The sequence below is a fragment of the Zalophus californianus genome, chromosome 3, assembly GCF_009762305.2.
Source record: "Zalophus californianus isolate mZalCal1 chromosome 3, mZalCal1.pri.v2, whole genome shotgun sequence".
In the NCBI taxonomy this organism is placed as follows: Eukaryota; Metazoa; Chordata; class Mammalia; order Carnivora; family Otariidae; genus Zalophus; species Zalophus californianus.
Window position 1 is genome coordinate 33,968,809 of NC_045597.1, and position 27,106 is coordinate 33,995,914.

Here is a 27,106-nt window from a genome sequence, read left to right on the forward strand (position 1 = left end):
TTCTTCTTTTTTTAAAGATTTTATTTATTTGAGAGAGAGAGAGAGAGAGAAAGGGAGGGAGCACGAGCAGGGGGAGGGGCAGAGGGAGAGGAAGAAGAAGACTCCCCGCTGAGCGCGCAGCCCAAAGCAGGGCTCAATCCCAGAACCCTGAGATCATGACCTGAGCCCAAAGACAGATGCTTAACGGACTGAGCTCACTCAGGTGCCCCGACTCTCTGTTTCATCAGGTAAATATTTAAGTGAATAGTCAAGCACTGCCCTGGGTCACCTACCATTCTCTTTCCATATAAGCAGTTTACACTTGCTTCTGTATCTGCATGCTCTATACAAGTTGGAATTAAACTGTTTCTTGGAAAAAGATGAAAAATTTGTATCACGTTTGTTTTATTAAACTTTAATTTTTATTTTGCTTTGAAAAGAAAAAAGCTCCTTTTCTTTTGATGTATGGCATTAAGAAAAATCACAATGTTGGATTATTAAAATATAATTGTCAAAATAAAGATACTATCAAATGCATGAAAATTACCTGATAATTAGATATGCATCCATGCAAATTTCATTGATGCCACATTGCAGTTTCATCTTGCTAGTACTTAACTTCTATGTTTAAACATATTTCCTTCTAAACTCACATAATTTTCAACCCACTAAGTAGAACTTTTAGTTTTTATTTGGACTCATGAATAATGTGATTCCAAGCATGATGTACAAAATATATAAAGTTGCTCATATATTTTTCAGAGTCTAGCATAATCTTCTAAAAACAAATGAGAATTGCCCTTCCAAAAAAATACTTGTTATGCAGCTTTGTGAAAAAAAAGTTGGTATGCCTGAATGGACATCTGCAATTACTATTTCTTCCTTCCTCCCTCCCTCACTCCCTCACTCCCTTCCTTTCTTGTTTTTGAGAGAGTATGCGTGAGTATGCCTGCAAGTGGTGGGCGGGGGAGGGGGGAGAGGCAGAGGGAGAAAGAAAATCTTAAGCAGGCTCCATGCCTAGCATGGAGCCCAAGGCAGGGCTCAATCTCATATCCTGAGATCATGACCTGAGCAGAAATCGAGTCAGATGCTTGGCTGAATGAGCCACCCAGGCAACCCTGTAGTTACTATTTCTTAAATATTCAAGTTTTAAAACATTTGTGAAAATCCACATAGTGAATGAATCAGGCTTCCACAGTGAAGAAACAATTACTTGAGGGCAGAATCTTAGGACACAAAAGGGAACAGATAAGGCCTGGAAGTCAGAGAAAAAGAATAAAATATCTTCACAGAAGCTCTTCCAAGTCTATATAACCTGTTGTTAGATCTAGTTATCTACGCAAAAGTCATCTCTGAAATCTAGTCCAGGGACACCTTCTTATCCCTTTCGCCTGTCAAATAAAATACACCTTTAAGAAAACCTACTTCAAAGGGCATTTCTAAGACAGAGACAACCCTGCAATTCCCTTGACACCATTTCTAGGATATGCACCTTTGAACTGCTTCCAGGAATATTCCCCAGTTCATCTCTCTCAATAATATCCTTCCAATAATTTCTTCCCAAATACCTGATATATCTTTCCCCGACTAGGAAACAATGTCTTCAGGATACTCATGAACCAATGATCTGTTTTTTCTCTGTATTTCTTTCTCTGTTAGGATAACAAAATGGTAAAAACATGGCCAAGACAAGGCACTGATAGTTCAGTGGAAAAATGCACTGGATTAAAAAACTAGGCTTCACAGTACCAACTGTGGGTGAGGATGCAGAGCAACTGGAACAATCATTCATTGCTGATGGGAATGCAAAAGGTACAGTCACTTTGGAAAAGAGTTTGGTAGTGTCTTATCAAGTTAAACATACACTCCCCATAGGACCCAGAAATCCTGCTCCTGGGGTATTTACCAAGAGAAAAGGAAACTTACATTTACACCAAAACATGTATACAAATCATTTACAGCAGCTTTATTACTTATAGAGGCCCCCAAATGGAAACAACTCAAATGTCCATCAACTGGTGAATGGATTAACAAACTCTGGTACATCCATACAATAGAATATTCCTCAGCAACAAAATGGAATAAATGACTAATATTTGCAACAACATGGGTGAATCTTTTTTATTTTTATATAATTTTTATTGTTATGTTAATCACCATACATTACACATCCTTAGTTTTTGATGTAGTGTTCCATGATTCATTGTTTGTGCATAACACCCAGTGCTCCACGCAGAATGTGGCCTCTTTAATACCCATCACCAGGCTAACCCATCCCCCCACCCCCCCTGGGTGAATCTTTTTTATGGTAAGTGAAAAAAACTGGTCTCAAAGACTGGTAATTTCATTTATACAACATTCTGGGAAAATGTAATACGTTTTGTTGGAAAAGACAGAACTACAGGGATAGAAAACAGATCAGTGGTTGCTAGGACTGGAGTTGAGGAAAAGGGTCAATATAAAAGGGGCATGAAGGAATTTTCTGAAGTGATGAAACTATTTTATATATTGACTGTGGTGATGGTTACAAACTGGGTGTGTAGGTCAAAAATCAGAAATGTTTGCTAAACAGCGCATGAATTTTACTGTACGTATGTTGTATTTCAGTAAGTCTGCCTCAAAAAATAAGAAAAATGGGGTTATCTCTTAGTTACTAACTGGCTTTACACAAGCCACTTGAAACTCATTTCTCCTTTTATAAAATGAGGAATTTTATATTAGCTCTGAAAGATTTTTGAGAGGAACAGCAACAAAAAATACTTTATGGACTCTAGGCATACATGGAGCATACGGGCAATACAATGATGAATTAAGACAGAGATACACTAAAGAAATTTACTGTCTAGTGAGATAAAGAGGTAAAACAAATCATTATTAAATAATGTGGAAATTCAATGACAGAGACTGAACAAGGCAATAAGGCGTCAACAAGAAGGGGCATTCCAGGAATAAGAATTAACACAAAGAATAAAGTATGAATTAATTCATAAAGAATAATAAAGTGTATCACACATTCAATATAAAGGACCAGATCACAGTCAGATGCAAATATGAGAAGTCATTAATGCACACGGATGACTGGGATCCAGTAATCTTAATGCAACATGGACTTTGAAAAAGCTTAAAGTAAAAATTATGACAAAATGGAAAAAGTACCTCACGATGATTTAGAAGTTGTTCTAAATCTAATGCCATTTGATTCTTCATCTGTAGTAAAGCTGACTTTTCTTTATTTAAATTGCTGGAAAAAAAATCAAGTTCTAAAGTCATCATATTGGTGTAAATTTAATTAACAAATAGTATATAGCAAAAGACTAATCTGACAAATCTCTTTGAATTAAAGAGAAATTAAATTTATAGTCCATAAGGATATCAGACCAGTCACTGTAATGTTTGATATAATCAACAGCTAACTATTTTCTAAGAAGACTTTTTCTTTTAATAATCATTTGACAGTGCAAATGAGATGTGTTCTGAGAATCCTTTCCTGCCTAGTAGGGGCATAAAAATTAGTGTTTTAAAGATGACTATTTACTCCTGAAATGTAAAAAAGATGAAGTGGGATTTATATAAAAGATAAAAAGCATGTTTGGGCAAAATATTAAAACTCAAGACACCTGAAGTCAAATTAAAACATTTATCCTTAAAACTAAAAGTAGCATTTTATAATTTACCATGTCCTAAATTACCAGGTATATAATTAAGTTAGATAAATGAATCAGATATTCAGTCTGTGATAAACTTGGGCAAACAATTTTTGCCTCCAAATTCTTAGTTCAGTCTTTAATTTCTAAGTCTGCATTGTGAATTTGCCCTTTGACAGGACCTATTTTCTGACAGGAAAGGGTGAGAAGTCTAAATGGAAGAACATATTAAGGTTTTAAGAGATAAATATTTGAGGCCTGTTTTGTATTGTCTGGAGTTTTATTATTCAACATATAAAAATTAATTAGAACCATTAAGTGAGATACTCTTTGAAAACCACTGGAATGAATCTACTCAGCACCACATCATGAATTAAGAAAAGCAACAATGAATTAAAACAACATAATTCCATAAATATCAAAACAAAATCTGTGAAGGTAAAATTAGTGAGGACTGTTTTGCTGAATAGGTAAGATGTTTTCAATTATCCTTTAAGAAAATGGAAAGCCACCAATTTTAAAAACATCAGACAGAAGTTTTTTCAATATTCAAGGAATAGTAGTAGGTATTCTGAAAGAACAGGTAATTCCAAGGACTTAAGAGGAAACAACTCACATTCCCCTTTTTCCTAGTAAATGAACTTCCCCAAGGAAGCACCATAGTTTGTCCTCTGAGAGAAAAACAAGATGCAATTCTGACTTCTGTTTCCAACTGTGACATTGACTCAAGTGTGTGGTATAGAGCACAACACACACCACCCTACTAAGCCCCAGTTTTCACATCTGTAAAAGTGTAAAACAATACTCATGTATGTCAAAGGGATATATGAATTACCTAATGAATGAGAATCGAACATATAAAACACAACATAAATGCCATATGGTATTACTAATTTAGATGAAAAACAGGTATCCCAGAAAAACAGTAATTAAATGCCATACAGGTTAGCCGCTCAGCAGCAAAACAGACTGACCTTCAGAATTAGGCATCAGAGATCCTAATGAGCCTTGGAGTTGAAAAGAACTAAATGATATAAAGGTAACTGAGTGTCAGATTCTGCCAGAGTTCTCCAAAGCATGGTAAAGATCAGATGTTTCTGTAACTGTAAAATTCGAATCTATCTTTAGCTAGAATCACCTTGAAGATGAAATATTTTTTAAAATTAAAATAAACATCCAGTAACACAGGAATAGGATTTTTCGAGGAACAGAAATGTGTTAATGTTCACATGCATGTATACATGTTAATGTTCATATACATGTTTTAGACACACACTATGTAAACATACACCCACGGGAAGTATACACATGTACACACACACATACTCTCAAATACCAACAGGCCCTTAAATAAAATGTATGCAATAGGAATGGAATGTTGATGTAATAAAGGATTTTGACTGGGTAATTCGTTAGAAATGTTTTATATGTAGGTGCTTAATTTTTTCCGGAATGAAGGAAGTATTCCATATTCAAATAGCAAAAATAATAGTATAATATAGAATAAAAGGTGGGTAGATAAAACTGGTTCACAGAGCAACTCTGTTCTATCTGCAAGACGTGCATTTATCACAAACAGTACAGGCTCCTCAGACAACACTTGGGTATATATTTTCAAAGTCTCAGCCTTCTCTATAATATACTCTTAAACCACAAGGGAGACCATCTTCAACACATGGGTCTCTAAAACTGCATATGATGATTTTTATACTCTGTGTTCTTCCAGTATGTAGGTAATTACTCAATTGAAGTTTAGTCTCCATAAGACACATTTCATAACAGTGGAAATTTACCTTTAAAAATACAAAGCTTCCATGCGTGACTCATAAAGCAACTACAAAACAAATCTCCTTATAAGCATATCTATCTTGAATGGTATATTACACCCATAACTGTTCAATTCACTGTTAATTATTACTCAGAAATTCATGTTTATGGCTCTGTGTCACCTGCTATATGAAAACATATTCCTGATATACTGTTCTTTAACTTCCTGGATCAATATACCCTGGCTTAGCCTTACAAGGCTAAGTAGTCTTTTCTTCTTAAACTACTAGTTAAGAATAAACTAAGAACTGACAATGGGGAAAGGAAATTTATGCTAATTATTCTCTTTCTGTGCTTCCTTCAGTTCTGGGCCATAGATCAAACTATATAACCCAGACTGTCTCTTGTGGCTTGGTAGAGGAGAGTTTAACAGTACTACCTCTAGAATGGATTATTACTTTAATGATAGGGGAATTTAAAGTGGTTAATAGTGATATCTCAAAATGCTAGCTTTTAATGTGTTTATAATGATTTCATTTTGTACATATTTACTCTAACCTTTCTAGACATTGAATATAAATAGCTAAATTTTCAAGTGGGGGTTGCTATAGTGGTATTGTTTTATTTTCTAAGAAAATGATAAAATTATTCAGTTCCTTAGAGAGCTTTCATTGTATAAGCTAGAGACATACTTAAAAAGGTAACCATTTAGGGGCACCTGGGTGGCTCAGTTGGTTAAGCGACTGCCTTCGGCTCAGGTCATGATCCTGGAGTCCCGGGATCGAGTCCCGCATTGGGCTCCCTGCTCAGCAGGGAGTCTGCTTCTCCCTCTGACCCTCCCCCCTCTCATGCTATCTCATTCTCTCTCTCAAAAAAAAAAAAAATCTAAAAAAGTAACCATTTAACTGAAACCATAAAACTCCTAAAAGAAAACATAGGCAATAAACTCTTGGACATCGGTCTTAGCGATTATTTTTTTGGATCTGTCTCCTCAGGTAAGGGCAGCTAAAACAGACATAAATAATTAGAACTACATCAAACCAAGTGTGTACACACACACACACACACACACACACACACACACACACACGGGAATATTAGTCTGCTATAAATAACATGGATGGACCTAGAGGTATTATACTAAATGAAATAAGTAAGATAGAGAAGGACAAACACTGCAGGATTTCACTTTCACGTGGAATCTACAAAACAAAACAAACGAACAAACAAAACAAAACAGAAAGACTCATAAATACAGAGAAATGGTAGGTGCCAGAGATACGTGAAGGGGATTAAGCGGTAAAAACTTCCAGCTATAAGATAAGTAAGTCATGGGGATGAAAAGTACAGCATGGGGAATACAGTCAATAATATTGTAATAAGTTTGTATGGTGACAGATGGTAACCACACCATGGTGAGCATTTTGTAATACATATAAATGTTTAAACCCTATGCTGCACACCTGAAATTAATATAATATGGCATGTCAACTATACTTCAATTTAAAAAGTAATCAATTCATGTAAATATTCCTTTCAATTAAAATCAACACCTAGCAAAAAGGATAGGCCTTTTTAAGGTATACTCACTTGTTAATTGTTTTGAATGGGACATTTGATGTTTAAATTTCAAATTAATGAAGGACAGAAGGAAGGGAAGTACTATTTACTGAGTTTCTCCCATGTGCCAGAAGCTTTATATACGTTATTTCATTTAATTTTCACATCTAACCCTTGGTATTCACATCAGTATCTGTATTTTACAGGCACATCTACCATGACAAAAGAAACCAGGCTGATACGTATTCAAAGCCCAGGATAATTCCTCTACATTTGAAATGTCATCGGCTCCAAGTAAGAGTGATGGCAGACAGACTGCTGGATCTGACTTGTCGACTGGGCTGTTTTTTATGGTATTTCATTCATGTCATGAGGGTACATTCAACAGCATCTCAAAGGCCATAATTAAACTACTGAAAGCACCTTAATTTTTCATGTTCGAAGGTAGTTGTTTCAATTAAGAGCAAGGTTTCATATCCTGTGAAATACTAGTTCAGAATCTATTACAATATTTATACAGTAAATTCATGAAACATAGCTTTAAAGGACTCAGATTTTAGCATAAAAATATTTTTTATAGTTAATTTCATAATTGACATAGTTTTTATGATGATGCTGTTATTAAGGGAGTCCTAATTTTTGTCAAATTCAAAATATTTTGAGAAATGTTATTTCTCATTTTTAAGGTAATTTTCAACATAAAAATTTGTTTCATGTAAGATATGCTAATAATAGCAAAAATTTACCCAGTATTCATAATGTGTAGGAACAGTGGTATATATATATATTACAAAGATTATATCCTTTAATCCTCAGAATAACTATATGAATTAGGTGTTGCTAGTTACTAGAGTACTACTCTCATTTCACAGATAAGAAAACTGGCTATACTGTCCAATAACATAGCCATTAACTGGCCACAGGTGGCAGTTAAAATTAATTAAAATAAAAAATGTAGTTCCTCATATGGGTAGTGGCTACCATACTGGACAGTGCAGAAACAGAGTATTTTTACCATTACAGAAAGTTCTATTGGACAATGGAGGTTTAGAGAGTTTAACTGACCGGCTCCAATTCAAAACTAAGTTTTGTTTTGAGTAAGTCATGGGGTTGCATGCTTTAAACCCATGCAACCTACCTACAGAGCCTGTACTCCCTTTTAAAATTTGTTTTTTAAAGACAACTTTATTTGGATTATTTCGAAAGAAGAAAGAAAATGTAACAAACCCTAAGTATCTATCACCTAGCTTCAACAATTATCAATTCATTAAAGCTCCACTTTTAACCACTCTTCTACATTATTTTTTTTTTACTTCTCTTCCTTAATTATATTAGTTAATGAAAAATTATCCCTTATTCAGACTAGAACATAGGGAGGCAGTATAACATAATGTTTAAGAGTACAGAATTAGAAAGCAGACAGATCTGGATTCAAATTTTGACCCTACCACAAAGCTGTACGTTCTTAGATAACAAGGTGCTTAATTTCTTTAGGGCTGAACTTGTCCATCTTAATAGTTTCCTCTTACAGCTATTATTTTTCTCTATATTAAATCTTTTCAGCTATTAATTTTTAGTAAAATAAATAACTCAAATAAATTTATTTGAAGGTAACTGTGAAAGGTAATTTTTCCACAGGCCTTTTATGTTCCTGCTCCAAGATTAAAAAGGTAAAAGGAGATTCTATACAAAATTTCAAATATAATATAGGAAGAAATATATAATACAGGAAGAAAAATTTATATTTAGGGTTCTTCCCTCAATTTCCTTAAGATAATCAAGTGCCCAGTGAGTGATAAAACATAATTTCTATTGCCCCCAACAGCTATTTACAGAAGAATGGCTTAATTGATTCACTGACTTATTTTAATTAATAATTTCTTAATTTGGTTTATTATTTAATAAGTTTAATTAATGTAGGTTATATATATTCAAAATATAATTTTTACCTTTAAAATTAATCCAGAACTAAATTATTATTTATATTAACATTTTAAAGCATAAGTGTGATTTAAAATTATTTTATCATATCATCCTGAGCCAATTTTTTGGTGGGGTTGAGATAAGAGAAGGTAATTATTCTGATTCATCAAAAAAAAACCCACCCATACTTTAGAGTTAATTCCCGCTAGTTTTATACTTTTGATTATATACCTTAGGAAATCTGAATTTAATAACTATATTCTCCTTATTGTTTTCCAATTCCTTAATTTAACAGTTTCTATTCCCATCTAATTCTCTGCTTCTACATTTATGAATTGGTTAATAATTTATCTAAATTATTCTAACAATCTTAAAATCCAGTAATAACTAAGCCAACTAATCAACCATCCATGAGTTAAAACATCTTTCTGTGTAACATCATTCTTTTACTTCAACTTAAAAAGACTAAAATGATTACACAGATGAACAGGTAAATAACTTCAATGATTATTAAATGGAGCAAGTCTTTTGGTTATGTAAGGCGTCATGTCAGAAAACAATTTCAATTTAAGGAAGTGAAAGGGATTTATTTACATTTAGGTAATTCATAGGTTACTTCATGTAGAGTCAGGGGAAGAAAAGTCTAAAAAATTGCTTGGCAATTTTAGATTCAAAAGAATCTTATAAGCAAATGTGTATATTTTGTTGGTTTAAAAAGCCATTTTTGGGGGGAGGTGCCTGGGTGGCCTAGCTGGTCAAGTGTCCAACTCTTGGTTTTGGCTCAGGTCGTGATCTCGGGATCCCCGTTCAATGCAGGGACTGCTTGAGACTCTCTTTCCCTCTCTCTCTGCTCCTCCCCCCTGCTTGCTCTCTCTCTAAAATAAAGAAATAAATTAAAAAAAAAATGTCTCTGATACTTCCTACAAAGTTCCCTAAATGATCCTGATGTATCCTCCCTCTGCACCTTCCCCCACCCAACGCTCCTTCTCTCTCTAAATAAATAAATCTTAAAAAAAAACCCGTCACTTTGGGGGTGGCTGGGTGGCTCAACTGGTTAAGTGACCAACTCTTAAACTCAGCTCAGGGCTTGATCTCAGGCTCGTGAGTTTGAGCCCCGCCGTGATGGGCTCCACAATGGGCATGGAACCCACTTAAAAAAAAAAAAAAAGTCATTTTGACTCCACAAATGGCATCTGATTATATTCTTCTTCTCCCTTCTCCCTTTGGTCAAGCACCAACCTATTAAAGAATTCTCGGGAAACAAGGACAGAACAGCTGCTCCAGTCCTCGGGTTGGTGGGGCGCTTGGCCGCCAGCGCAGCGTTGCTCGTTCCCGGCCAAGACCGCTGATCCTAAGGGGGAATGCGGATGCCTAATGTCATGTGACCCAGGCTCTCTAAGATAAATTACATTTAAGACCATGTTCACTAGGTACGTTTTTTCTTCACAGTGTACACACTTAATTCATGGATAGCACTGCCTTTGTTATTCAAATAAAAGATTTATAGATGATTTACCTGACATCTTTCTCAAGTTGTATAATACAGTCCTTCAGCGAATCAATCTTAGAATCTCTCTGACGCACTGATTCAATGAGGTATCTGTAAGGTTGCTGCGTCTGGTTTAACAGAGAATTGGCCCTGTTAAGCTAAAGAAAAACAGATTTCGTGAAAATCTAAAAAATTTTACAAGAAAGCAAGATTATTCAAAATGCTGTGGCATAGACACAGTACACCAAAACCCCCTTACGTGAATTACTCAGAAAAGTTTTTCTTGTGTAACTTTGAAGGTTTTAAAAATTATTAATCAATATAACTATTCTTTATAATAATAATAATAAGTAATACATAAATAGGAAAGAAAAATTTTTAATAAAATATGAATTGTTACCAATTTTAGGGATGGGTCACCTAAATGTTTTGCCATTTGTTGGTTTGAAAAGATATGTGACATAAAATTTATCTTCTTTTAATAAATACCCTTTAGCTAAAATAAAAATCTTTTATCTGAGCTTTATTTCTATTCAAAATAACATAATGACATTACAATTTAGCATTTTTCTCATGTCTTCATATACCCTTCCGTCTTTATTAAATGTAAAATTGATGAGCTGTAGCTAAATCATTATGTATAATGAAGTTTTTAAAAAAATTAGAGGTAAAATATAAATAACATAAAATTTATCATTTTAACCATTTTACAGTGTAGAACTCAGTGGCATCAAGCACATTCACAATGTTGTGTAACCATCACTAGTATTTCTGGAATATTTTTATCAATCCCAACAGAAGTATCCATTAAGTAAAAACATTCCCCACAATGCCCCCGCTACTGGAAACCTCTTTTCTACTATCTGTCTCTATGAATTTGCCTATTCTAGATACATAAGGGGAATCTTAGAATATTTGTCATTTTGTGTCTGCTTAGTTCATTAATATAATGTTTTCAAGGTTCATCCATGCTGTACCATGTATCAGAACTTCATTCCTTTCTATGGCTAAATAATATTCCATTGTGTGTTTATTCACCTGTTGATGAATATTTGGGTTGTTTTCACTTTTGGCTATTGTTAACTAATGTTGCTACAAATAGTGGTGTATTAATAAATATCTGTTTGAGTTCCCACTTTCAGTTCCTTTGGGTATCTACCTAGGAGTGCAGTGAAACTGCCAGGTTATATGGTAATTACATATTTAACTTCTTAAAAAATTACATTTTTTCCCCTTTATTTAACTTTTTGAGGAACTGGCAACTGCTTTCCACAGAGGCTGCATCATTTGACATGCCTATTAACAATGCACTTGATTCTACTTTCTCCACATCCTCACCAACACTGTTATTTCATGTGCCTATTGGCCATTGTATATCTTCTTTTGAGAAATATCTATTCAAGTCTTTCACCTATATTTTAATTAGGTTGTCTGCTTTTTTGTTGTTGAGTTGTAGTAGTTCTTTTACGTTCTGGATATTAAACCCTTATTAGACATATGATTTGCAAATATTTTTTTCTCATTCTGTGGGTCTTCTGAATCACAAAAGTCTTTAATTTTCATGAAGTCCAACCTCCCTAGTTTTTGTTTTGTTGCCTATGCTTTTGGTTCATTTTTTAAAAAGATCTTATTCATTTATTTGAGAGACAGACAGAGAGAGAGAGAGAGAGCACGCATGAGCGGGGGAGAAGGGCAGAGGGAGAGGGAGAAGCAGACTCCCCGCTGAGCAGGGAGCCCAATCATGACCTGAGCCAAGGCAAACGCTCAATGGACTGATCCCCCCAGGTACCCTCCTTAAGGATTTTACTAACTTCTGTACTCAACCAACCTTAGTTTTTTTGTTTATTGTGTTTGCTCTTTTCCTAAGCAAATATAAAATGTACGTCAGTATAGAACTAAACACAGCACTGTCAGTATCAGCAAGCCCATACTTTGGTACCTAAATGAGTTCTCAGAAAAAGTATTCTAAAGTTGGATATGCAAAAACTGAACAATCACTACAAAAGTGGTGGATACCTATTGTAAGACTGAGGGGTGGGGAAGGGAGTATTTTATTACACAGAACAAAAATACTACAAAATTCCTACTTTATGACCTTAAAATGTTCTTTGACAATAAAATTCTAACCTTTTATATGTTTAAATGTTTTTTCTTCTTTCCTTCATAGTCTCTAACGAGTTCAATGGAGGCTAAAGATTTGCTCGCTCTTTCTGGGACAAGAAATGATTTATATTTTTTTCTCAGGTGAATTACATTTACAAGATTTATATATATTTTATTTATTAAGATCTAAACATAGAGTTTATTTTGGTACTGCAATTTTTTGGTTTTCTACTCACATAAAATAAATGAGTGATTAGCAGCCTAGAAGCTGAAGGTGTAGAGAACAGTAGGAAGGGTATAGTGGAAGGTAGAGTGGAAGGCAGAAAGAATCAAAGGCAGAAACAATCATTGTTAAAATGATCAGTCATGTGATCTAGGTGTGTAAGGAGGAAAGAGAATGCAAAAGGTGCTTGACCAGGTAGCTGTTAGAGAATATCTGCTTGCAGATTGAAGACTACTTTATAAAAGTTATTTAAATGATTCAACTAAATTAGAAAATTTCCCTTTGGTTACATTAGCCCAGGAAAAAATTCCTCAAAGAAAATTCCTCAATGAACAGTGAAAGAAAAGAAGACTTCATTTTTTGGACATGATTCATTACAGTAAAAGCAAAGCCATAAAGAAAAAAAAAATACCATGAATATTTTCTATGGTTTGGGTTTTAGTTCCTTTTTCCTTGCTTTGATAATCATTCTTTTAAATCTATTACAATGTCACTGGAATCTTATTACTTACTTTACTAAGTTATTTTATTAACATTCAAATATGCAGCCGGACAAAAATAAAACTAAGTTCTACTTACCTGTATAACCAGTTTCACTAGTCAATTAAATCAAACAATTGCCTCGACTTTGTTTTCACGGAACTGACCTTAACTGAATAAACTGAACTGACAAGTTGCTTTGTGTTTCAAAGTGCAGAATAGTTGGGGGTGGAGGGGGGTGGTGGTGGTTGGGGTGCAACGTCAGGGAAGCACTAAGGGCATTTACAAATTGTAGTTAGCTGTAGTCTAGAATGAGCTATGCTTGAAACTTATCAGATCTAAATTCAACTGCCTAAAAAGTGTAACAGCAGTCATTAGTCTTAATTATTTTAGTTCCATTTTTTTTCCTCACAGCAATTACATGTTAGGTTTTAGTATTATAAACAAAATTAAGTTTCCCCAAAGCCTTAGTTTCAAAAGGTATCTCTAATATACAACCTACAAACTCCTCCTCCTCTGGATAAGAACTACTAAAGTGCTGTCAGTTTTACAAATGTATTTCTTTATAAACTTGTAAGATTTTAAATCCTAAAGTTTAATTTCTTAGGGAAAATACATGTCTGTCAATGAAAAGTGATGCTAATACCTATTTTTGAAATAATTGTAATTTGACAGAATTTAATTCCTCCAGTACGGTTTAAAAAAGCCTTTCTGTAACTATAATACTTAGTGTTCAAAAAGTTACACAATCACTCACTTTGCCTATTGTTAGTAATCTTTTCCTTATAGGAAAGCCTTAGTAATTAGTGACTCAAGAATCATATACGTAATAAATGACTCAGGAGCAAACCCATGACACAACATTTTACAGAATTGTTATCTTGCCTTTGTTTCAATAAATTGTACATATGATTCAGAGAAATGTAAGACCTGATTAAAACATAATTACATATTTTGATTCAAATTCTAACTTACTTTTGGATGATAATCTAAAATGATATATTTTCTCTTAAAATTAAAAAATATATATAAAGGTGACCACATTTTGTTGTGATTTTCCTAAATGTGGGATTTTTTTTCTTGTGGTTTATTTTTAAAGAAACTCCTGGAAATGGAGCTCTTTCTTGCCAGAGACAAAATGCATTTTGTTGAACAGAATTTAACACTGAATTAGTTTCTGTGGATAAAATATATACAAGTGATACTTTCTAGTACTGGTGGTAGTTTTTTTTTTCTTTAAGATTTTATTTACTTATTTGACAGAGAGAGAGAGAGACAGCGTGAGCACAAGCAGGGGGAGCAGCAGGGAGAGGGAGAGGGAGAAGCAGGCTCCCCAAGGAGTAGGGAGTCCGATGCTGGGCTGGATCCCAGAACCCTGGGTCCATGCCCTACGCCTTAGGCAGACGCTTAACCAACTGAGCCCCTGGTGGTAGTTTTTGAAGAAATTCCACATATTGTTATCTAATCTTCTTGATTGTGCCATGGAATGTAAAATGCCTATTTGAGGTCCAGTATGGAACAACACTTTGGTACCAATTCTCTGTGTTCTCAATCTATAGGAGTAGTTCTCAAATCTAGTTAAATCATCAGATCACTGGGGAAAATGTTAAAAAACAGTGATTTCTGGGCCCCACCCCAGTCCCAATGAATCAAAATGTCTCAGGGCTAGTCTTAGATTCTATCAGTCAAATCTGGAAAGCACAGCTCTTGTGATCTTGGACTTGCTGCAGGCCACTCCATCCAACTATTTTAGTAGATTTAACACTACACATAAATCATCTTATATCCTGAACTTACCATCCTTTCCACTAAAACCACTTTCTTATCCCTGTGTCTCACATGGTGAATAATACCATCATCTTTAAGAGGAGTGACATTTAACTGATACAATTCAACTAATTAAGATGCCAGTTTTGCATGGGAGCAGGTTCCTGGAGAAACTGTGTGGTCCCAGGTATTACTTCTTTGTTGGTAGACGGGGAGGAGATCCAGGGGGTTTCAGGAGAGGCACCAGGACAGACAGGAATGATATGCAGGGGCTTAGAACAACAGCTGTGTACAGGGTTCTTGCAAATATATATATATATTAGATTTTATTTATTTATTTGAGAGCAAGAGAGGGAGCATGTGCTCAGGCACGTGTGTGTGGGGGCAGATGGGCTGGGAAAGAGACAAGCAGACTCTGCATTGAGTGTGGAATCTGATGCAGGGCTCGATCCCAGGACCCCAAGATCCTGACCTGAGCTGAAACCAAGAGCTGGATGCTCAACCAACTAAGCCACCCAGGCGCCCCCAAATATTTTATTTTAATAACCAAAAGCAAGTGCATGCTAGTTGATCATCAGCCCTGCTCTGATCCTGATCATCAAAGTATGGTAATAAGGAGATATTAACAAGATAAAAGGAGAAATAATAGATAACAAGATGAAATTCTTGAGTAGAATGTTAAATATTTCAGAGTAATCAGCATGGATGTGATGGCCTATTTACTCATAAGTCACAGAGCACACAGGACTGTAGAGTATTATTTTTTTTCAAAGTGTGGCCATGCATCACTTTTATTAGAGTCACAAGAAGAGCTAGTTAAAAATGCAGATTCATTGGTTTCATTCCAGACCTACTTAATCACGATCTCTGAGGGCAGGATCTAGAAGCCTACATATTAAACAAGAATCTTTGGTGATTCTTATAGTCACCACCATTTGAGAATCATTAGTGACGTGTAAGAACAGAGCGAAGCGGCGGACACGCAAGCGACACCTACATGCCAGTGTTGTAAGAAGATGAAGACATCTGAGGGGTAATGGTGTCGTCAAGCAAAGGGAAATCAGAATTTCTAGATTATCTATAAAATCTATAATGTCATGCCATAAATCAGGAGACCGAGAAGAGAATAATGACAATTAGGAAGTCATTGGTGATCACTAAGGAAGGGCATAGCTGAACGGATGATCAGGGAGGACAGCAGAAGGGATTAGGTACACCGAGATGGGTGACTTTTGGAAAGTTACCCATGTCCACCCACACACAGACCTACCCACACACAGTCTCTTTCTCTCTCTCTCATTTTTTTTTTTTTGAAGCGGGACCAAAAGGGGGAAAAAGAGTAAGTGAAGATACTAAAAAATCCTCGGGTGAAAGAGGCTCAAGGAAAAGAAATTTAGATGACCTAATTATAATGACAGAGCTACAGATGATGGCAGATGATGGAACTGATGGTTCTGAGGAGTGGAAGTGACCTGCAATGGGGAAAGTGGGTAACAGGACAGATGCAGAAAAATAAAAACAGGGCAGCAGGAATGAGGGCCTGGTTGATGTTCAACAACATGAATTTGGAATACTTTCAAGCAGCAAAAGTAACAGGTTTCCACAAGAGATCTTCAGCACATTACCACAAAACCAAAGAATTTTCTCTCCCTCTCTCTCTCCTTCCTCCCATTCCGCATTTACAGGGTAACTCTCATATTGTAAGGGAATATGCGAAAGGTAGGGAATGTCAAGAAGAGCCTGATGGGTGACTTAGTGACCCAACAAGCTAGTGAATGGAGTGCTCAGATGGTTGGTAAGGTTGGTAGGAAGAAAAGTGAAGCCAAGAGGGGCTTGACGGATTGGGAAATACGAAGAATTTATGAATGCGGAACACACCATGCGTCAAATACAGCACAGATTTGGTAGGAACGAAAGGACGGGGAGAGCTGGAAGGACGGGAGATTAGAGTCAGAGAATGGAACTGTCAAGGTCAAGTGTTTTAGATTTCTTGCCCCTGAGAAATTCATTTTAATGTGGTTCAATTGTATAACAATCCTGACAGCAGTGGGGAGGGTGTTGCTGTGTAAGTTGTTAATAGTTCTTAAATAAAAAAACATAGTCATTCATGAGTTATCAAGGCAAACCAGTAAGGTAAACAGTTTAAACAATTTGTTTGATGTGTAAACAGGATACACTTTATAGATAAACCACTGTCTTCCCTTACTTCAGTGGTGGCCGGCATTTGGTACACGAACACACACACACACACTCACACTCACACACTCACATGAGCTGGTATGTGAACATACAAAATGCACGCTTACAGAACAAATTCTAGTATATTGTCCCGAACTCATGTAATTGAGTTTTTTTCCAGAATGAACCATAACAAAGACTTCTTGGCTTAAGCACTTGGCAAGGTTAGACACAGATCTGTTAGAAAAATGAAAGTGAATGTTTTGTCCATAAAACAAATTGGTCATTCATATGGTAGATAAATACATGTTTACCATTAAAATAAAAAGGTTAACCTTTATATAATTCCACATCAGAACCTCAAAAAATAAGAGACAGAATGGCAATAATCAGCCTCCTCACATTAGGTCTTCTCCATGGAACTTTATCATGGATCAACAATTTAATTATCCCTTATGTCCAGTTACACTGTATCTCGAGCATCCACAAAATACAGGAGAACACTAACTCCCAAGGGGTGAAGCACCACATGAAAAAGACACACAGAGAAAATGCAGTATCCCCCAAATTCTTTAACATTACAAAAAAGTAAATTGTCACCTATGTCAAAAAGCTAACTTCTCATTAGACCAAGAGACTTTCCAGGGGGCATTTTCCTGCTACCAACAAAACCAGCTGCAAGGACTGCCAAATTGTACAAGTGGCAAAAGGTGGCCACAGTTACCTTCATAGAAAAGGAGCCCCTGACATTTTCTCCCTCCTTTTCCTTTTCATCTCTCTCTTCTCCGTGGTACTCATATTTCATTCCCTTTCTTATCTTGTTTTTTAAGACTCCGTTACAGCAGTTTTTGGGTTCACAGCAAAACTGACTGGAAACACAGGGGGTTCTCATATACTCCCTGCTCCCCCATCCCACAACCTCCCCCAGCATCAGCGTTTGTGACAACTGACGAACATACACTGACACCCCATTGTCACCCAGAGTCCAGAGTTTACATGAGGGTTCACTCTTGGTGCTGTGCATTTTATGGGTTTGCACAAATGGGTAAGGACATGTGTCCGCAGGTACAATATCATAAGCAAAAGTTTACCGTAGGAGTCCCGTTGCTCTATCCATGCATCCCTCCCGCCCTCCTAACCCCAGCCTTTTCAGATTGTCGTTGCCTGTTTTCAAAAGCTATTTTTTCACCTTCTGTTTTTTCTCTACCAAATGTTACAAAACATTCTGTTGTACGTACGTATGTATGTATGTATGTATTTCAGAGAGCGAGAGAGAAAGAGAGAGAGAGAGAGAGAGAGAAGGAGCAGGAAGGGCAGAGGGAGAGAGAGAATCCCAAGACGACTCTGTGCTGAGCGCAGAGCCAACGCAGGGCTCAATCACACAACCCTGAGATCATGACCTGAGCCAAATGCTTAACCGATCTCGCCACCCAGTGCCCCAAACATACTGTTTTAAAAACTAAAAGTAATCCACTCATTTGCTTGGAAAATATTTCAGTGCAAATTATTTTATTTGGAACTTAATAATTTACAACTGAGAGTACTGAGGCACAGAGAGGTTAAACAACTTATCCAAGTTTACACAGCAAGTAATTACCAGAAATGACATTTTAACCCAGTGAGTCTGGCTCCAGAATCATGTCCTTAATAGCCAATATTCATTACTGCCTCAGAGTAGCAGAAAAGAAAGCAATAATATGTTAAGAGTAGCACAAAATGTGAAGAGCTAAGCATTTCTCTCCCCTACTACCTCAAAATAAAGAATGTGCACTAAAGGCATGGGTGTGCACAACGCACAAACACTAAAGAAACGTGACCAGTTATCCACACAGAAAAATGCTTCATAGCTCTTCTTCCATATTAAAGCTATCTAATTGTCTCTACTGAGGTGCCATGCTCCTGTGGGACTTACGGGTTCTATGCCCCTTCCCTTGCTGCTCTGGCCATTTCCAGAGGAGATGTAAGAACCATGGTGCTCACTCTGTGCCTTCTGTGGGTCCATTTGGCTGGGAATTACAGGCAGTGATAACTGGCTGTTATCCTCTTCCCTGCTTCACTTCTTTCATAAAACTTATCAAGTTCTAATTGAATATATATCTTACTTGAAAAAAACCTTTGTTTCCCCCGATTAGAATATAAGCTCCAAAGGGTAGGAATTCATGTCTGTCTTATTCAATGATTATCCCAAGAACCTAGAACAACACCTGACACACTGGTAGTGAATAAATATTTACTGAAAGACTGAATTATGTATCAGTACTACCTAACACTTAACAAAATTCCTTTTCTTAATATACTTTATTTCTTATGCTGAGTTAAATGGCACAGAATGGACTAAAACATTTTTTAATAACATTACCTTTATAAATTATTCTTACATAAGTTCCTCCTGTGTAAAGAGCCAATAAGGAAATAAATTTATTTGGGGAAAAGCGACACAGTTTCTACAATAGGAAATCTTGCTGTTTACTGGAGTTCCTCAAGAATAAGTCTATGTAACTAAGTGATAAAAATGTTAACACATAGATCTGAAACTCAATACAGTTCAAAGAAACTCAATACAGTTCAAAACAAGATTTACTTAAAAAAAGGAATCAATACAGGGTGCCTGGGTGGCTCAGTCAGTTAAGCGAATGCCTCTTGATTTTAGCTCACATCATGATCTCAGGGTCGTGAGACTGAGTTCTGCGTAGGGCTCTGCGCTCAACACGGAATCTGCCTGAGATTCTCTCATTCCCTTTGCCCCTCCCCCTGCTTGCAAAGGCTCTCTCAAATAAGTAAGTAAATAAATAAAATCCAAAAAAAAAAAAAAGGAATCACTACAGAACTAGAGGGATTTTTTTTTTTTGTGAAGATGAAGCCTAAACACTTTCTATAAATAAAGAAGAAAAGAGTAGGGTTCTCAGATTCTTATTCATATGTACATATTGTAAATAACTGGCAGGATCACAGTTAAAGACTAAAATTATGCAAATCTGTAAAAGGTACTAATTCCAAACAATGGGAGAAACCACAGTAAATTTGTTCAGAATTGTTCAGTGGAACAGAAAAAAGGCAGGACAAAAATATGGGAAATAGTAACATTTGCTTCAGCAGCATACTGTGTTAATTCAAAATGATATAGAGGTTAGATTAGCATTGCTCCTATATATGGTAGACACATAAACTGGGAAGCATTATAGGTTTTCACATGATAGTCACACCAGAGGTCCCTGTATTTCTTGAATAGGCTTCACCTTTTTTCTCTTCTCGATCTCTATGCTGATTTCTCAAGAAGGCTTCCGTAAGGAGAGGAAAATGTGTCACCTATTTGTCCAGATGAGTGTTTTCACACAGTGGGTTGCAAGCAGTATTAAAAAAGGAAGAGAAAAGAAACAGAACAGAATGGCAACTAATAGAATACGCTACATGTCATAAGGGTATTCATTCCTGTGGAAATTATTTCAAATACACACATGTGTATGTTTCTACCCACATACACACAAATACACACACATGTATACACTGGGATGCTAAGTAAGGTGTACTTCTTACTATAGGTAATGGCCAAAGAAAAGTACAAAAGCTGTTTGTCCAGGTGATAGCTAACATTTTAAATTATTATTATTATTTTTAAAGATTTTATTTATTTATTTGAGAGACAGAGAATGAGAGATAGCACGAGAGGAAAAAGGGTCAGAGGGAGAAGCAGACTCCCTGCCGAGCAGGGAGCCTGATGTGGGACTCAATCCCGGGACTCCAGGATCATGATCTGAGCGGAAGGCAGTCACTTAACTAACTGAGCCACCCAGGCGCCCTAACATTTTTAATTATAAAGGACAAAATTTACATTAAAAGCAGTCCAAATCCAAATCAGTCTCAGGTCAATTTTGTGGCAAGTTTTCTGTGGGTTTCATCACCTGCTGAAAATTTCAGATCTGAAGGGTGGAGGTGTTATATATTATAGCATTCGATATGTTACGGCATATCCATCAAAAACCTAAGAGCAGACTGAGCAGAATTTGCATCTGAGTCATTTTTCTCCTTTGATTCCTCTCTGATAAACATGCCAATCTAATGGAAGCCCACTCAGACAAAAGAGCTTCTTTAGTCCTCAGGAAGCCTGGGAAGCTGGTAAACCCAGGGATCTCACACTCTTAAGATCCCAGTTAGCCCTAGCAACACTCCTATGGTTTCATAAAGTAGTATGACTGGTATTAAGTAAGCACTCAAAATTGCTAGCCATTATTAATATCATTTATTCATGTAATAATTTTGATTTTAATGAAATATTTACTCAAAAATTTTGAGACTATGTTATCATTGCTATTAAATAATGTTTATCTTCATCATCTTATTGCATATTATTATTGCTTACTTTTTGCTTTTCTATACAGATCCAATAAATTTGTTGAATTTTATCAGTAATTCCTGTTCTCTAATTTAAATATAACAATTCTGGTTAATTCGAAGTTTTTATTAGTTTTTTTTTTTTAAAGATTTTATTTATTTATTTGACAGAGAGAGACACAGCAAGAGAGGGAACACAAGCAGGGGGAGTGGGAGAGGGAGAAACAAGCTTCCCGCGGAGCAGGGAGCCTGATGTGGGGCTCAATCCCAGGACATGGGAGTGGGAGAGGGAGAAGCAGGCTTCCTGTGGGGCAGAGAGCCCGATGCGGGGCTCGATCCCTGGGATCATGACCTGAGCCGAAGGCAGACGCTTAACGACTGGACCACCCAGACGCCCCTGAAGTTTTTATTAGTCTTAAAATATCCAGTTTTCCATACTTTTCCTAAAATGCTTCGTTTGTATGTGATTAAATATACTTTTACATTTGAAAGGAGCAGGTGATTACTCTCCAGAATTGCAGTTTTACTATCATGTACCTCTTCATAAAAATTACTTAAATTGCACAAAATCTTACTATACTGTGTTAAAATTCATTTGAATAGTTCATTCTGAATATTTCCACATAAGCAGAATAAGCATTATTTACTCCAATTCTGAACCTATTTCTTTAAAATGCCAAGTTTATTAATAAAAATTCTTATTGATACTATTGCCATTAGCAGAAAAATAAATGAAACACAGGACCAAAAAAACCCATCTGCATTTACTGAGTGATTAGTATATGCCAGTTAGTATGGTAAGTGCGTATCTTAGATTAAGATATCTCTAATTCTTGAGGTAAGCATGTATATAATATTATTACTCCCACTGCACAGGTTGAAAATTGAAGCCCACAGAGGGTAAAGGACTTGCCTAAAATCATACAAGCCAGTTGTCTGCCTAACTTGAAAATCTAGTTTCATATCCCAATGGTTAATGAATAAAGTTAACATACGATTAAGTGCTACACACATCTAAAGTGTTACCTTTATCATCTCCTTTTATTACTCAACTTTGTTCTTAGTTTCTTCCCTTTACACTGAAATAAATTCAAACGAAAGAACTCTAGTGTTTTCAGTAAAGGTTGATGGATCCTACTGATTCCATGTAATTGGAATATTTTTTTCATGGTGGTGGTGGGTGGAGCTGATATATACCCTGCTTTGGTTCCAGATGTGACATAAAGCATATGACTGAGTCTCTGACACTTAGAAACTAAAGCTTTCTTTCTAATTAGTGGGTCTGATTTCTTCCTCATCCTCTGCTCCTCTTGGTTGGGACTTCCAATCTGCTTCAGGTTCATTCTCGTATCCCCCACTCTCATAGACTTTGACCTATCACAAACAGAAGTTATTCCTTCAACAACATCTATTTACTATGTATTAGAAACAGGCACTGTGCTAAGCAGTGAGGATATATAGAACAATAAAAAAGAATCCTTCCTTTTAAGAAGCATCTAGATAGCTATGTCAACAACATCTCCACCTATCTAAATATATCTCGGTATATATGGTATCATGGGGATACATAAGTCATTTTTTTTAAAAGATTTTATTTATTTATTTGCCAGAGAGAGACAGAGGGAGAACACAAGCAGGGGGAGTGGCAGGCAGAGGGAGAAGCAGGCTCCTTGTGGGACTCGATCCCAGGAGATCATGACCTGAGCTGAAGGCAGACGCTCAGCAATCTGAGCCACCCAGGCACCCCACGTAAGTCATTTTTGCCTGGGGTTCAAAATAGGCTTAAGAGAGTAAATCACACTTGATATTAAACAGACAAGCACCTCTGATGCAAACGTGGGTACACTGGGAAAAATGATCAGAGTGCGCAGAAGCACAGAGGCATGAAAAACATAGAGTGCTTGGAGAATTCAAGTAATGCCCAAGAAGTTACATACGTGGGGAGAAGCACAAGTAGTTGTATACATGGCCGTGTGTGTGTGTGTGTGTGTGTGCGTCCGCGCGCACATGCGTGCACACAGTATAATGTAAGATGGAACTGGATATATAGGCAGGGGTAGGATAATAGATGGTCTTATTCTCTAATACCATACACAAAGATAAACTCAAAATGGATGAAAGACCTCAGTGTGAGACAGGAATCCATCAAAATCCTAGAGAACACAGGCAATAATCTCTTCGACATCGGCCACAGCAACTTTTTTCAAGATACATCTCCAAAGGCAAATGAAACAAAAGCAAAAATGAACTTTTGAGACTTCATCAAGATAAAAAGCTTCTGCACAGCAAAGGAAACAGTCAACAAAACAAAGAGGCAACCCACAGAATGGGAGAAGATATTTGCAAATGACACTACAAAGGGCTGATATCCAAGAGCTATAAAGAACTTCTCAAACTCAACGCCCAAAAAACAAATAATCAAGTCAAAAAATGGGCAGAAGACATGAACAGAAACTTCTCCAAAGAAGACATACAAATGGCCAACAGACACATGAAAAAATGTTCATCATCATTAGCCATCATGGAAATCCAAGTCAAAACCACATTGAGATACCACCTTACACCAGTTAGAATGGTAAAAATTGACAAGGCAAGAAACAACAAATGTTGGAGAGGTTGTGGAGAAAGGGGAACCCTCTTACCCTGTTGGTGGGAATGGAAGCTGATACAGCCACTTTGGAAAACGGTGTGGAGTTTCCTCAAAAAATTAAAAATAGAGCTACCCTATGACCCAGCAATTGCACTCCTGGGTATTTACCCCAAAGACACAGATGTAGTGAAAAGAAGGGCCATATGCATCTCAATGTCTGCAATAGCCAAACTGTGGAAAGAGCTGAGATGCCCTTCAACAGAGGAATGGATAAAGAAGATGTGGTCCATATATACAATGGAATATTACTCAGCCATCAGAAAGGATGAATACCCGACTTTTACATCAACATGGATGGGACTGGAGGAGATTATGCTAAGTGAAATAAGTCAAGCAGAGAAAGTCAATTATCCTATGGTTTCACTTATTTGTGGAACATAAGGGATAGCATGGAGGACATTAGGAGAAGGAAGGGAAAAATGAAGGGGGGGAATCAGAGGGGGAGACGAACCATGAGAGACTATGGACTCTGAGAAACAGACTGAGGGTTCTAGAGGGGAGGGGGGTGGGGGGATGGGTTAGCCTGGTGATGGGTATTAAGGAGGGCACATTCTGCGTGGAGCACTGGGTGTTATGCACAAACAATGAATCACAGAACACTACATCAAAAACTAACGATGTACTGTATGGTGACTAACATAACATAATAAAATTAAATTAAAAAAAGGATAATAGAAGGTCTTATGTTATTAGTCTTAGCAAACAGAGACAAGTCTAACTGTGGGAGAAACAAAAACAGATTTGTATTTAGAGAGAGTATTTTGGCAACAAGGTGGAGGACTAAATAGAGATGATGCCAGTCAGCTGGTTCCTAATTTAATTCACATGATAGATAAGAGGTTGTACCAAGTCAGTACCACTAAAGCAGGAGACTGAGTAAAGATGTTCAGAAGGTGGTATGAAGACAGTAGGGAGCACCTGGTACTTGCTGAACACTCCTTTTGCACTCTTTGAATTCTGATGATAGACATGCTTACCACATGAATCTTGGACTTACTCAAGAAAGGCGACAATGAAAAGCTACTGTAGCTGGTAGCTGAAGCCATGGAACAAGATGAAGTAAGACGCAGTAAGAAGAGAAGAGTGCCAAGACAGATGTCTGGGGCATGTCCACATTTATGGAACAATCAGAAACCAGTCAACAAAGGAGACTGAGAAGTAGGAGGGTAACAAAGTGGTGGACAGGAGCAAAAGACACACTACTTGGTGTAGGAGGGGCTGCAAATGAGGACCCGGGGAGAGGGGGTAGAAGATGAGGACGAGAAGTAGGTTAGGATCAAACTGGCCTTCTCTGCCATGGCATTGTCTGGTAGGCAGCAGACCTTTTTTTTTTTTTTTTTTTTTTAAAGATTTTATTATTTATTTGAGAGAGAGAGAATGAGAGAGAGAGAGCACGAGAGGGAAGAGGGTCAGAGGGAGAAGCAGACTCCCCGCTGAGCAGGGAGCCCGACGTGGGACTCGATTGCGGGACTCCAGGATCATGACCTGAGCCGAAGGCAGTCACCTAACCAAATGAGCCACCCAGGCGCCCGGCAGCAGACCTTTTAAAATGAAATCATGATCCACAGTATGAAGGACAGTTTGGGCTAGAAGAAAGAATTGTGATGGGCTGATAAACCTTGCCAAATTTCAAAACTGTCAGGCAGTGTAGTATCCTATGTGTTTATGTTTTAAGCCTTGTACTTTTAACGGTGAAATAAAAGCACTGTTCCTTATTAAAAGAATTTAAGCATCAACAAACTTTCAGGAAAACACTTTGGGAGGCAAAGGGACCCCGCAATCATACTATTTTTCATATTTTCTATGAAAATGGATGCATCTTACAATTGCTGTTGGTCAAGTTTACACATGTAAATTTGATCTCAGCTGTTTATATTTTGATTTCAGTTGAGTTCTCAGTATGGCTTATCTGTCACTGGTTCAGTTTAATTGCCATTTAAAACATCTCCAAAAAGATTCCAATGGGATTTGGCACATTCAGCACAGTTTGTGTTAGAAGGATAGAAACTGAGTTATGTAATAAATGATAAAAATCATTGCCTAAGGTCTAAAAGAATGTGTGCTTAAAACTAAAAAATTTGAAGTGATAAAGCATTGTATCATAGTTTAATTGGAAGCATCTCCTACTCTTTTACTCCTTGATGGTACATAAAATAGTGGATTTTTTTTCACATCAATGAAGGCTTAGAAATATGGAAAAAAAAATTGGCTTTGAAGTTTAGAGAGATTTAGTTCTTCTAGGGGTGTGGCTGGCAAGTGAGTCTCTTTAAAATACCGAGATGGGAGTTGTAGGAGTTGTGGGCTACAGAGTCCTTCCAAGAGACGGTACACTGAGGGTGCTGACAGAACACCCCCAGCAGTTGCTCAGGTCAGATAACTCAAAGGACGAAGGCACACGTTTTACTCATCTAGATACTTCTACTATGTTTGTAGAAATCATGTATCCCAGTATTATTGGTATACAGAACATACTGGCAAATATTTCAAAGACTCCATCAAGCAGAAAGTCCTGCCACATCTTTTCCTTGCCTGCGCATACATTAGACATCCTTCCTGTTTGCTTTTCTTAGTCCTAAAACTTTCAAATGCATGTCATGTTTTTAGAGGCTTCTGAGTTTTTCCTATAGCAAATCCTTTCCCTGATATTCTGAAACACTTCCATATCCTTTCAAATACTTGCTCTTGATAATGAAATGGAAGGAGGGAGATGAGGAAGAAAGTGAAGGGCGAAGGGAATAGCACACGCACATACTAAGTAATTTAAACTACAGAGAGGGAACATAGACTGAAAGGATCTCTTCCTTCCATTTAGAACTTCAGTGCCCCCTCCACAATGATAATCAGCAACAACGAATGATTTCTTTTGGTTTTTATTATTCCAGATACTTCTATGCATGTATCAAAGCATACATATAGATCTATGTATGGGTATCCAAGTATATATATGTCTGCATTTCCTTGGCAATAAAGTTTTGGGTACAATGAATATTGCTGGAATGTAATCTCTGTTTATA

The 27,106-nt window shown here is 36.7% G+C and overlaps 1 protein-coding gene across 8 annotated transcripts in view; it reads right to left on the minus strand.

The window, feature by feature from the left end:
- PIBF1 (progesterone immunomodulatory binding factor 1) overlaps positions 1 to 27,106 on the minus strand; it is a 231,456-nt gene that overhangs the window by 52,836 nt on the left and 151,514 nt on the right. For 4 of the 8 annotated variants that reach the window (XM_027589896.2, XM_027589898.1, XM_027589899.1 and 1 more), the window contains exons 15-16: positions 10,390 to 10,520; positions 3,136 to 3,220 (exon numbers count right to left, since the gene is read on the minus strand). In XM_027589896.2, the coding sequence (XP_027445697.1) occupies positions 3,136 to 3,220; positions 10,390 to 10,520 (216 nt within the window). The remainder of the gene's footprint in view (positions 1 to 3,135; positions 3,221 to 10,389; positions 10,521 to 27,106) is intronic. The other 4 variants (XR_003519163.1, XR_003519164.1, XR_003519162.1 and 1 more) reach the window with 1 other exon arrangement.